Here is a 13,968-nt window from a genome sequence, read left to right as displayed (position 1 = left end):
CATGACCATCTGATCATTTATCACTCGTGTTAATCTGCAAAATTGTAATTATTCGCCTACCTCCTCATGCCTTTTGCACACAATGTATATAGACTCTCTTTTTTTCTACTGTGTTATTGACTTGTTAATTGTTTACTCCATGTTTAACTCGCTATGCTTGATCTTGGCCAGGTCGCAGTTGCAAATGAGAACTTGTTCTCAACTAGCCTACCTGGTTAAAGGTCAAATAAAAAAATAAAACCAGTACACTTTAACTCGAAATAAATACTTTATGTCGAGAGCATGTCTGCCAAGCTGTCATCAAGGCAAAGGGTGGCTACTTTGAAGAATCTTAGATATATCTTCATTTGTTTAACACTTTTTATTGGTTGCTACATGATTCCATGTGTTATTTAGTTAAAAAAAATGTAGAAATAATTTTTGACTGGTTCTGTATGTCATTTCGCAAAGTCTTGTCTGATAGCTTGACGTTGCTTCTGCCAGCATTCCAGCTCTCACTTCTGGGCTTTCTCCCGCATCTCCCGCTTCAGGAACATTTTGTTCTGGATCTCGTTGAGTGAGAGGGACACAGAGCAGCGTGAGGGATTCTCCTTCCTGTACATAATGCTCTCCTTAATTGCCTCTTTTATCACCTAGAGAGGTGGATGGAGGATGTGGAATGGATTAAACACTGTATTAACCTACACATGTGGTTAGTCAATTGACCGTTAACAAGCAATCATAATGAATTCAAATGTGGTTATAGGTTAGATTAAAAAAAAACAATCAGCATAGGCCTATACACAGGTGTTTGATGTCCAGGGGACCCATAATTAGTGATGGATAACTGAGCAAACGTTGATGTTGCTGAAAAGTTTAACATATATTAAATCTGGCTGGCTGAACTGACATTTACGTTGTTGAAATATTGTTTTACAGATATTAGTTCTGGCTAACCGAACTCACCACTGTGGAGGGTGGTTTGAACAGGAGTCAGGATGCACATTCCCATCTACCACATACAGTACTAATGTCATATTGGAAAACCACTTCAGTCACTGGCATTTTAGTTCTGACCGACTGAACTGACTTTTTGATTCGTGGGATCTTTTTACACACCCACACACAGTGCTTAAAAGAATCAATTTGACCTTGATGTTAAAAGCACTTCACGGTAACGCACCAACCACAGACAAAACTAGTATGGCTCCACATCAACATATTCCTGGCTCTTTAAAGAGCACTTAATTTTTCCAAAAACTGTCTGACCTAAAATATTAGAGACGGATGTACAGTAGGCGATGTTGTTGAAGCCCGAACATACCTCGATGTTGTTGAGCGTATTGAACTCCATGAGGTCGTGGAGTTGTGTGAAGGCCTGGTTTGAGTACTGGAAGTTAAACGTAGAGTACGGCGTCTCGGGGTCATCAAAGATGTCAAAGTCAGCCATCTTCTTCTCCTGTTCTGTTTCACGAGGCACTCCTTCAAACACACAGCAAAGGGATGATATTTATTTCAGGATGATAGTGACTATGACTAACTAATAAATGGTCATATACAGCTAATAATAGCCTATATCATATGACTAATTCAGAACTACGGTTGTTTCAGCCCCAACTCCAGTGGATTTCGCACTGTCAATCCATTTTAACAATGGCGAAGTTACATGATGGTTAGTCATTTGACTCATCATCTGGATTCGGTCTTCTGTAGCAAAATTTGAAATCATGTTTTTGACATGGAATACAAGTAGGGACTCAGAGCTACAAAATGGTATATTATACACTGCATTTTGAGTAACAATGGAAAAGTAAATCTGCTTTGAAAGTTGATAATCTTGTAAACTCACTTTAGCAAAAATGGCCTTTGAATGTTTTGGTATCTAGTGTAGAGCTCTTCTTTGTTTACACCCATTCAGCATCGTTCACACCCTCTTAAGCTTTAGCTGTACCCATCTCGTTTCACTCTCTGAGCGTTCAGAGCGCACACTTGACGCTCTGGCCAATGATTTGTTTACCTCTGGATAACATGAAAACAGCCTTACCAGCTCTGCAGGCAACAATTTCATTCATGATACCGGCCATATTCAACGGGGGTTGTACACCTTAGCTTAAGGCATGTAGCTCAAGGCACCCTGGGAATGTAGTTTAACTTCTTGGAACTCTAGGGGCGCAATTTCATTTTTGGATGAAAAACGTTCCCGTTTTAAACAAGATATTTTGTCACAAAAAGATGCTCGACTATGCATATAATTGCTACTGTTCGAAAGAAAACACTCTGACGTGTCCAGAAATACAAAGATATTCTCTGTGCGTGCCCTTTAACGTGAGCTTCAGGCAAAACCAAGATGAGATGGCATCCAGGAAATGACAAGGATTTTTGAGGCTCTGTTTGTCATGATCTCCTTATATGGCTGTGAACGCAAGAGGAATGAATCAACCCTCTCTGTCGTTTCCCCAAGGTGTCTGCAGCATTGTGACGTATTTGTAGGCAGATCATTGGAAGATTGACCATAAGAGACCACATTTACCACGTGTCCGCCCGGTGTCCTGCGCCGAAATTGGTGCGCAAAAGTCACCTGCCAGTATTTTTCCAAGGAATACAGAGAGGAAAGCAAGCTTCCACGAACTGCATGTCAATGAAGAGATATGTGAAAAAACACCTTGAGGACTGATTCCAAACAACGTTTGCCATGTTTCGGTCGATATTATGTAGTTAATCCGGAAAAAGTTTTACGTTGTAGGTGACTGCATTTTCGGTTCGTTTCAGTAGCCAGGCGCAATGTAGAAAACGGAACGATTTCTCCTACACACAGACGCTTTCAGGAAACACTGCGCATTTGGCATGTGACTGAGAGTCTCCTCATTGAAAACATCAGAAGCTCTTCAAAGGTAAATGATTTTATTTATTTGGTTATCTGGCTTTTGTGAAAATGTTGCGTGCTACATGCTACACAAAATGCTATGCTAGCTTTGCATACTCTTACACAAATTAGTCCATTTCTATGGTTCAAAAGCATATTTTGAAAATCTGAGATGACAGTGTTGTTAAGAAAAGTCTAAGCTTGACAGCAAACGCATTATTTTAATTTTATTTGCGATTTTCAGAAATCGTTAACGTTGCGTTATGCTAATGAGCCTGAGGCTTTAGTCACGATCCCGGATCCGGGATGGGGAGTTTCAAGAGGTTTAAGGCACACGTTAGCTTAAGGCATCCTAAATGAGGGTACACTTGTCTTTGACTATACAGGGGATTAACAGACCAGTGATATAACCTACTCTCTCTCCTACACAGACATAAATATATCAGTGTATAACAACATGTGAGTGGCCCTCGTCATGAGGCCCTAAACACTATAATTCAGTGTGTGAGGCAGCGCAGAGGCCAGGCCAGTGTATATATGTGTTCCTATGGCTGATGATGTTTACCCTGTTTACACACATTGCTCTCCCAGCATAGTGAGAGATTCCCCCCATAGCACCTGGTCACAGATCTGCTCCTTATGGGTTTATAAGTCACCCCACTAGGCAACTTGTAAAATACCAATCCCACACATGGCCCAGTTCTCCACTATAAACCCTCAACTTCCGTAGGGGCATATTCCCTATGGATAAACAGTCAATAAGGGGCCTACTATTATGTATGGAATACATCGGAACAGACCAGACTTGATCGGAATAGATCTAGGAACCAAAACCAAGATAGGGGAGACCAGTCACTAAAATAACATTAATTACAGCTAAACATAGCTTAATTGAAGAGGTGTTAATGTTAAGGAAATTTTTTATCAATGATGACTAATTATGTATACATTTCAATCAGGACTGTACTAATCCGAATACTATTATGTTACTGTATATGTACTAATCAGAATGCTATTATGTTGCTGTATATGTATGAGTTTTCTTTCTTGATCCCAGTACTGAATATAATGTGTGTGAATGTCGTCAAGAGTTAAAACAATGACTGTCTGTTCCTTGGTAGGAATGAATGAACGATCTCTTCAGACTGGCTAGAATGCTTATCTACACGAGAAAGCCTTGGCTTGTAAATTATATTAAATTGGTAGGGAGACGGATGTGGGAAGGCTTGAGATACAGCTTTTGTATTGGAACGGAGATGGCACGGGTTGGTGCTGAAACTAATGACGTCATTTTCAGTTTATAACCTGTGGTAACCTGTATCGTGTTCAGTACTCTCGTGAATAAACTCTGCTGATTGACTTTAAGACTGGGCTCTGTCCATTATTATAGAATAAGGGTCTTACAAATCCTTATGAATTGACAGAGTGTTTAATTTTTATTGGGTATTAAAACAGAGCAATTTAATTCCTTTAACAGGAAATCATTTTCAAACAGGGCTCACATATTTCACATGTACACAAACAACATGTACAGACATACATATGGCATACACTGTACATATACAGTACTTACCAGGGGCTTTGAACATCCTGAAGTTGATGTTGACTAGGACAAAATGGATGACAGTGGGGCAGTTCCGTTCCCCCTTTATTGGCTTGAAGATGTAGCACTCTTTCAGGCCCTCGCGGTCAAATACCTTGGGGTCGATCTTAGGGAATGGCAGCTTGTTCATCCGGGCCCACTTCTCAGCCAGCAGCAGCTCCTATATACCAAAGACAAGTCAAAAAGTTCACATCTCGATTACTACGGAATAGTAAAATGATTAACTTTTATCCTAACTCATAACTACTTAATCATCACACAAAATAATCTTCAATGATAAAATTAAATAAACATTTTAAAGCAAAGTACTGGCAGGCAGAGCTTGGCAGTACAATGATCTAACCTGAAGGGTGACCACATTTAAAATACCTAATATACTAAAAATGCATCCTCCATTTGCAATGTACTGCCTATGACCACACTTATCGTCTAAAGAAACGTATACAAACACCAAGTTAGGCATACCTAATTTCAAAATAGGCCATCATCACTGACAATCGTGAATAATATTACATAAACTGCATCTGCATGCCAACCATTTGATCTCAATCAGTTTCATGGGAATATGCATTTAGATCCTCTTGAACTACTGTTTGTGTGCAAATTAGAACCGATGATGTTAAACTACAGTGGCTTGTGAAAGTATTCACCCTCCTTGGCATTTTTCCTATTTTGATGCCTTACAACCTGGAATTCAAATAGTTTTTGGGGGGTTTGTATCATTTGATTTACACAACATGCCTACCACTTTGAAGATGCAAAATATTTTTTATTTGGAAACAAACAAGTAACAAGACAAAAAAAAAAACGAGAACTTGAGCGTGCATAACTATTCACCCACCCCAAAGTTAATACTTTGTAGAGCCACCTTTTGCAGAAATTCCAGCTGCAAGTCTCTTGGGGTATGTCTCTAGAAGCTTAGCACATCTAGCTACTGGGATTTTGCCCATCTTCAAGGCAAAACTTGTCCTTCAAGATGGATGGGTTCCGCTGGTATACAGCAATCTATAACCTCTTGAAACTCCCCATCCCGGATCCGGGATCGTGACTAAAGCCTCAGGCTCATTAGCATAACGCAACGTTAACGATTTCTGAAAATCGCAAATAAAATTAAAATAATGCGTTTGCTCTCAAGCTTAGACTTTTCTTAACAACACTGTCATCTCAGATTTTCAAAATATGCTTTTGAACCATAGAAATTGACTAATTTGTGTAAGAGTATGCAAAGCTAGCATAGCATTTTGTGTAGCATGTAGCACGCAACATTTTCACAAAAACCAGATAACCAAATAAATAAAATCATTTACCTTTGAAGAGCTTCTGATGTTTTCAATGAGGAGAGTCTCAGTCACATACCAAATGCGCAGTGTTTCCTGAAAGCGTCTGTGTGTAGGAGAAATCGTTCCGTTTTCTACATTGCGTCTGGCTACAAATGCAGTCACCTACAACGTGAAACTTTTTCCGGATTAACTACATAATATCGACCGAAACATGGCAAACGTTGTTTGGAATCAATCCTCAAGGTGTTTTTTCACATATCTCTTCATTGACATGCAGTTCGTGGAAGCTTGCTTTCCTCTCTGTATCCCATGGAAAAATACTGGCAGGTGACTTTTGCGCACCAATTTCGGCGCAGGACACCGGGCGGACACGTGGTAAATGTGGTCTGTTATGGTCAATCTTCCAATGATCTGCATACAAATACGTCACAATGCTGCAGACACCTTGGGGAAACGACAGAAAGGGCAGACTTACTCCTCTCGCGTTCACAGCCATATAAGGAGACCATGGAATACAGAGCCTCAAAAATCCTTGTCATTTCCTGGATGCCATCTCATCTTGGTTTTGCCTGAAGCTCACGTTTTAGGGCACGCACAGAGAAGATCTTTGTATTTCTGGACACGTCAGTGTTTTCTTTCGAACGGTAGCAATTATATGCATAGTCGAGCATCTTTTTGTGACAAAATATCTTGTTTAAAACGGGAACGTTTTTCATCCAAAAATGAAATTGCGCCCCCAGAGCATCAACAGGTTAAGTCATACCACAGATTCTCAAATGGATTGAGGTTGGGGCTTTGACTAGGCCATTCCAAGACATTTAAATATTTCCCCTTAAACCACTCGAGTGTCGCTTTAGCAGTATGCTTAGGGTTATTGTCCTGCTGGAAGGTGAACCTCCATCCCAGTTTCAAATCTCTGGAAGACTGAAACAAGTATCCCTCAAGAATTTTCCTGTATTTCGCACCATCCATCATTCCTTCAATTCTGACCAGTTTCCCAGTCCCTGCCGATGAAAAACATCCCCACAGCATGATGCTAGATGGATAGTGTTCTCGGGTGATGAGGTGTTGGGTTTGTGCCAGATAGTGTTTTCCTTGATGGCCAAAAAGCTACATTTGTCACATCTGACCAGAGCACCTTCTTCCACAGTCCTTTTGGCGAACACCAAATGTGTTTGCTTATTTTTTTTCTTAAAGCAATGGCTTTTTTCTGGCCACTCTTCCATAAAGCCCAGTTCTGTGGAGTGAACGGCTTAAAGTGGTCCTATGGACAGATGTTCCAATCTCCGCTGTGGAGCTCTGCAGCTCCTTCAGGGTTATCTTTAGTCTCTTTGTTGCCTCTGATTAATGCCCTCCTTGCCTGGTCTGTGAGTTTTGGTGGGCGGCCCTCTCTTGGCAGGTTTGTTGTGGTGCCATATCCTTTCAATTTTTAATAATGGATTTAATGGTGCTCTGTGGGATGTTAAAGTTTTTGATATTTTTTTTAACCCAACCCTGATTTGTACTTTGTCTCTGACCTGTTTGGCGAGCTCCTTGGTCTTCATGGTGCCGCGTGCTTGGTGGTGCCCCTTGCTTAGTGGTGTTGCAGACTCTGGGCCCTTTCAGAACAGATGTGTATTTATATACCCGAGATCATGTGACACTTAGTTAAATAAAGTCCACCTGTGTGCAATCTAATTGTGACTTTCGAAGGTAATTGGTTGCACCAGATCTTATTTAGGGGCTTCATACAAAAGGAGGTGAATACATTTCCATTTCTTGTTTTTTTTAGATTTTTTGGAAACATGTTATTTTTCATTTCACTTCACTAATTTGGACTATTTTGTGTACGTCCATTACATGAAATCCAAATAAAAATCCATTTAAATTTCAGGTTGTACAAAATAGGGAAAATGCCAAGGGTGATGAATACTTTTGCAAGGCACATAACCTTCCTGTATCATTTTGCATGCTTTTGAGTTTTGGCCACATTATTATTATTATTTTTTACTATTCAGTTGACCATCCTAAACTCTCATAACAAATTATGTGGTGTTTGTGGTGTAACAGTAACGTTACATCATGTGATTATATTTGGTTCTGTTATGTAGAGTACTAATTATTCATTATGTGATCTTCCTAGACATTGATTCAGCTTTTGATCTAACTTCACGGCCACACCTGCTCCCGCTGCACTGAGCGAGCAAAGGGAATGTAACACAGTTAGGAAGGGAGACTTAAAACAGGATTGAGTGAAGTAGCAGCAAATATGTTGAATGAGAAACTAATGAGCATGGAGAGCCTCACAAGTTTGATGAAATGACCTTATATTTTTGAGTTTAATATGTCTATTTACTTAAATTTGTAGCTCTTCATCAGAAGTACACTTTTTACAAGTTGTTAGGCCTAACCAGTCCCTCCAGGATTGTGATTTCTGCGGCTAAAAATGCTTGATTTTGCGGCAGGTTTTCTGAATTTCTGCGATACATTTTGCAATGTTTTTTTCACGTTAATTTAGAAATTGTTTTGCACGGTCGTTAGCAGGTAATTTTTGTTTGCTTGATTTCTGTTCATTGCACCAGCCATCAACAATCACCCATCATCTTCGCACGTGAATACGTTGACAGGCCAGGGGGAAAAAAACTTTGTTGATGTGTGGTTGGATTGGGCACTTTTCCAAGGTAACAGTGCAGTAATTAGTCAAAATTACGAACCCGCTTTTGATTGGACCCTTAAATGCGCTAAAAGTGCGGGAATTGTTCAAAATTGCGAGCTCTCACATAATATGCACGGATTAGTTGATTTTGCATTGAATTATGCGATCACAGAATCCTGGAGGGACTGCCTAACTGTCCTCTCCAATTTTAGCTGGAATTTAACCCGAAAAGAATTGGGAAATATGATTGATTGACAATAGGCATATGCGTAGCGCAGAATATCAGATCTCAACAACGATTGGAGAAGTGTTTAACATCACCAGCACTACATCATTATGATATATATTTTTTTTTCATAAGCACAACGTGACTGGAAGAGACAGGTTGAAATGTCTGACTGAAATATGGAACAAAACAACAATTAGTGATGTTTGAATTTGTTGATAAAATGTGGGACATGATTGGTTTCGGGACTCAGGACAAAGGTCCAAATTGTGGGACTGTCCTGCACAATCTACTGACCTTGAAGGGTGGGCTGGAGTCACTGGGGCGGGCTGAGAAGTCGAAGGAGATGATGAGGTCGACGCCACGCTGCGGGCGCAGGATGAGGGGGTACGGGAGGTTATAGGTCAGACCACTGTCCACTATGTGGATCTTCTTACTCTTCACGTCCAGTGGCTCGTAGATACCAGCAAACTCATCTGGGTCTGAGAATGTTATGGAATACAATGCAGAATAAATACAGAAGGTGTTATAGTAGAAATGCGTAAGGGAACGGATGTGTGTGTTGATTGGGTGTGTGTGTGTGTGATGGTCATGTTATAACTGTTTCCATATGTACACAGTAGATGTGGTCATGGATCCATTCTAAATAATGTCAGGGGTCTGGGTCGGATGTCATATGATATGATTGTCAAGTGTCTCGGGTATGTGTAATTTTAACCGACTTGTCTGGAAGGGCCCATACAGATCCGAAAGCCACTGTTGCAGTAGAGAGAAATTCAATAATTTTTGCCGCTGCTCTTGCTTTTCACTCAAGTGGACATGGCGTGTGTAGCTTGTTGTGTTGGCCAATCATAAGTCATCATTGCGGCAATAGGTTACAGTCATAGAGCCTCAGTGTGTGGCAAATGTTAGATGTCTAATCAATGGAAGATGTAATTAAAATTACAGAATTAAAAGTTAAAGGAGAAGGAAAAGCTAAAACTACCAAGAGCCAACAGCTTGCTTGACAAGCGTCTCTCAGTTTTATGCAGTCAAGACCGATACTATGTAATCATATTTGATAAGTTAACCTAGCTATGGCAGCTATTAGACTACTATAGCGCAAGTCAGCTTGGTTGGTTGCTGTCTCTTTTCTCTCCCTCCCTCCTGCTTGCCTGTTTCCCACGCTCACAGTATGGCCCCTCCCCCGCCTGCTAGAGCCAGCACCTCAACCTCTCTCCCTCCTCTCTCGCTTTATCAGCTATGCTTAATAAAGTAGCTTAAAAAAATGACTTTTCTAGTGCTTCCCTCACCCGGTTTAGACCAAGACTGCATCCAACCAGGTCAATACAGAAAAGATCTAGTTGTCCTCGAGTCTGTTCGGAACCTCTCTCTATTTCATGAATATCAGTTCCAACTTTTTGGACAAGTGAAGACCTCTAGTACCTTTGTTCCCAAACTGTGGGGGGCGCAAGGGGTGGGCAGGAGGGGGCGCACCCTACAATGTATTTTTTAAAGGAACCCAGTCTGGCTTTATACTTACTCTTTAAAGTAGTAATCGTAGAATGTACAAGCTGACATTTTGAAATTGAGTAGTGCATCATCAGTTCCTCATGGCATATTCGTCTTTGCACACCTTAGGGAGCTATTTATAATTTGTCAGAAATGTCTTGATCAACTAGCCCATGTCAGCTAACGTAAAAAAAAAGCTTTCATAGCGTCCATTCAATTTTTTACTCTGAGAATTAGAACCTAACAGTTGGCGCTGCGAGCAGGGTTCACCACGATTTGTAGTCAAACCAGAGAGTCCAGATCAGTGAAGCAGGAGCTGGCAACAAACAACATACGCACAGTTCCCACACCTGTTATCCACTCATTTTGACATCTTGGGGAGATGAGAAAACGTAGGCTGAACAATTATAGGATATGGACCTAGAGAGCCTGAGTTTATTCGGTAGGCCCATTGTGTAACAACCGGTTGTAAATATTTGGTGGAGGATAGGTTCCTTAAGGATAGGTCCCGAGTGGAGGTTTTTCTCTGCAAGACCCAGGTAGAAATCAGGTTTAGGTTAGGATCCATAAGGATAGGTCCCGAGAGGAGGTTTTCCTCTGCAAGACCTAGGAGTGACAATACAGTGTAGGGTAGGTTCTGTATTAGGATAGGTCCCTAATGGGGGTATTCCCCTGAGAGATGAGTGAGTTTTTGTAAGACGAGAGTTCTAGCAACTAGTGAGTTTTAGAAGAAAATGAGAGTTATAGAAGCTTAGTGAGTACATTTTTTAAAACAAAAAATAAGATATTCGGACACCGTTTGAGTTACATGCAGTAGCAATATAGAGAGAGGTTGGTTTATGCCCTATGGGGAGGGGGAACCATGAAAGATTGTGGAAATTAGGAAGACAAGGATGAATAATTTTGGTAACGTGTGTTATCAACAACAGTGATTTTTGTGGTGCAATATTGTAATCTGTATTTCTCCAGTAATACATTTGCAGACGCTATAGTATTGGTACTAATATAAGGTATTAAGTGCCATGACCAATTAATTAGGCACAAAAACCATAACTATTCTCCAGGGAAGTGGGTGGCGCTACCGTGAAAAATAGTTAATACGTGTGTATTATAGATGTGAGTTAAGAAATCTAAAACACCCTAAACACAAATGGGAGAGGTTGGGGAATAATGGCGACAGACGGCCCCGATTCTCCATTCGGAGCTAGAGGAGTTTAATAAAGCCATGGAGGCGCTGAAAGAAGCACACGAGCATTCTAACAATTCGGCTCAAATATAGGGAATTAATAGATGTACTTAGCTACAAAACGACTGGGTACGTGAGTTCATTCATAGAATTTGTACTTTGGCTTTAAAGGCAGGTTTGAAACCTGTGATCAAAACGGCAATTGCGGGGGTTGTGGATGAAACGAGCAAGATGCTTTGAGAGTGGAATAGAACTCCGCTCACTTCTCAGAAGTGCGAGGAGTTAATACGGCCACAGAGAAAGTCACTAACAGTGGCTTCAATGGCCAAAGTAAGACAAACGTAGTGAAAAAACATCAAAGCATAAGGAGATAGCTCCCTGTTTTAGATGTGGGACTATCAGACTGGAAGAATTAGTGTAGGTATGGAACCTGCTGCATTCAGAGGGAATGCTGCTATGCAAGTGTTTGCTTTTTTCGGTTCGATCTACAGTGATTCATACAGTTTATGTGAAGGAAGACGTATGAGATCAAGTCGTACCCAACTTTTTAATAGATGCCAGGATCAAATATCACGGACTCTTTATGAGAAATTGACTAAATTTGCCACAGGAAAAGGTATTTTGGGTTGAAGTATCTAGGCGGAATGCCAGGGGAATGGATTCTAGAGGTAACAAATTAAAATTCTGGCCAAATACTCAGAAAGCCTAGTTTTTTTTAAACTCATGAGACATTTTATGTGGTTCTATTATGAAATTGATTAATAGAATGTACAAAAGGGTTGTGGGGTAACGAGGAATTATCAAAGGGGTTGAAATTATATATATTTTTTAGTTAGTTCGTGAACATTGTGGTGTGGTGGTTATGGAGAATAGTACATGCTAAATAAAATATAAATAAATTATGGAGTAGGCCATAAACAGAGTTCCAGATAAGTGAGGCCTGCTCATGTGTGTTTTTGACCTATGGTTTACCACACACACACCAGCACGCACACACAACTTACAGGTTATGAATATGTGTTAGTGGTGTTGATACTGTGGGATTTATTTTGGATGGGGTCTCTTCAATTCAGTTTTAAATTGGGTATACAGAAGGATGGAACTGTTTGGAAGGTTTTGAAATGGTTTCTGAAGGACAGGGAAAGAAAAGGGAGAGGAAATATTTAATTGTGTCAAATGCCCTGTATCCTGACTTTCCGGTGAGCCCTGATCAAACTCACTAGAAATGATAGAAACAGGTGGGCTTTAATTATAAAATGAATGAGAAACATCAGTTTCTACTCTATTTTACCATTACTTTATAAGATACTATTATTTCCTTATGGGGTTATCAAGAGTTGTAATTCTAAGTTGATTAGTTATTCAAATGTTTATTTTTGATTTAACATGTTTTTAAATCACGATGTGAATCGTGTTCAAAGGGAAAATTACCAGTTCCCTGGGGTCCTGGTCCTTGGGTAAATATACAAATGTACTTTGTTCAATCTGCATATAGAAGGAAAACTATGTTAAATAGGGATGACAGTTACTCCAAATGGATTGTGACATGTGTATTGCTGATTTCCGTTTTGTCTTTGTTTCGATACAAATTTCACCAGCTTGGGACTTATGGAGTGTGGGATTCCCCGATGGGTTAGGGTGCTGACTTCCTGATCTGGTAACTCTTCCGAGAGGTTGCCAGTAAAATAAGGGAGTATGAACTAACTTGCTATGCTCTTTGACATTTGTTGTAGAGCTAATGTTATTAAAAACTTCTTAGGGCTAGGCGTTATGAATGTTAATGTAATAATTTGTCATATAGTCAATCCTTGTCTGGATTTCCAGAAACAGATATGAATTGAACTAAACTGTTGTTCTGATCTGTCCTTTTTTGAGGTTATCATGGAAGGTGCCGTCAGATCGTGTATTAATGCATGGTAGGTATAATTTGACCACAAACAGTGAACCCGTGTGTGAACCTCAAAACCCCTCCCTAAATGGCTGAAGAAAGAGCGACAAAAGCATTCAATACGACAGTTACTTAACACTCCAATCTGAGTCCGAGCCAAACCGGAGTAAGGACAGCAGGAGGGCTGAGAGCCCATGTGGAGTGAGCGTGGAGAGAGATAACGGCTCAGGTGAGAGACTTGTGTACGTGGGAGAAACGGATGGATATATTAGGATATTGAAATATGGACATTATCAAGGGCCAATCTAATGTGCAGACAGGAGTTACATGTGCCGCTGGAAAGAGGAACTGTAAATGCTATCTGAAGAAGACACGCTAGAATGATAAAGTGTCGGTAGAATGGGGGGGGTTGGTCTACACACTGCGAACAATTTAGACTAAGTATGCATTGAGATACATGGAACATAAGAGTGATATTTGTTCTAGAGGAGGGAATGATTTAGAAGTAATTTCCAAGTTTATGTAATGTTGAACAGTATGGAGTTAAATGTTCAAAACGGGGGTCTGTTAGATTCTGGTTAAACTTGGTACATTGTTACCCTAGAGACATGATACATTAGGAGCACTATAGTATCTATAGTATCTGAGGAGTGATAGACACTGATTTTTACATCAGAAGTTAAATGGTTATCTGTAGGAGCCAGATGGCTTTGTGATGTGCTGGGTAGAGGGGAGGCAGTTAAGGGAGTTCTATAGGTGATAAGGGTGGAGCTTTGGATTAGGCATCATGGGGATTGAGGTCAGGTCAGGTCACCTT

The 13,968-nt window shown here is 40.3% G+C and overlaps 1 protein-coding gene across 6 annotated transcripts in view; it reads right to left on the bottom strand.

Annotated features, from left to right (window-relative positions):
* Positions 1–255: 255 nt before the first annotated feature.
* LOC135556150 (cytosolic phospholipase A2-like) overlaps positions 256–13,968 on the bottom strand; it is a 55,445-nt gene continuing 41,732 nt past the window's right edge. For 4 of the 6 annotated variants that reach the window (XM_064989108.1, XM_064989109.1, XM_064989111.1 and 1 more), the window contains exons 15-19: positions 8,884–9,068; positions 7,243–7,323; positions 4,416–4,605; positions 1,304–1,461; positions 256–632 (exon numbers count right to left, since the gene is read on the bottom strand). In XM_064989108.1, the coding sequence (XP_064845180.1) occupies positions 495–632; positions 1,304–1,461; positions 4,416–4,605; positions 7,243–7,323; positions 8,884–9,068 (752 nt within the window). In that variant the 3' untranslated portion in view covers positions 256–494. The remainder of the gene's footprint in view (positions 633–1,303; positions 1,462–4,415; positions 4,606–7,242; positions 7,324–8,883; positions 9,069–13,968) is intronic. The other 2 variants (XM_064989112.1, XM_064989113.1) reach the window with 2 other exon arrangements.

Source organism: Oncorhynchus masou, chromosome 15, assembly GCF_036934945.1.
Source record: "Oncorhynchus masou masou isolate Uvic2021 chromosome 15, UVic_Omas_1.1, whole genome shotgun sequence".
Taxonomy (NCBI): domain Eukaryota; kingdom Metazoa; phylum Chordata; class Actinopteri; order Salmoniformes; family Salmonidae; genus Oncorhynchus; species Oncorhynchus masou.
This window is presented reverse-complemented; position numbering and strand designations above follow the sequence as displayed.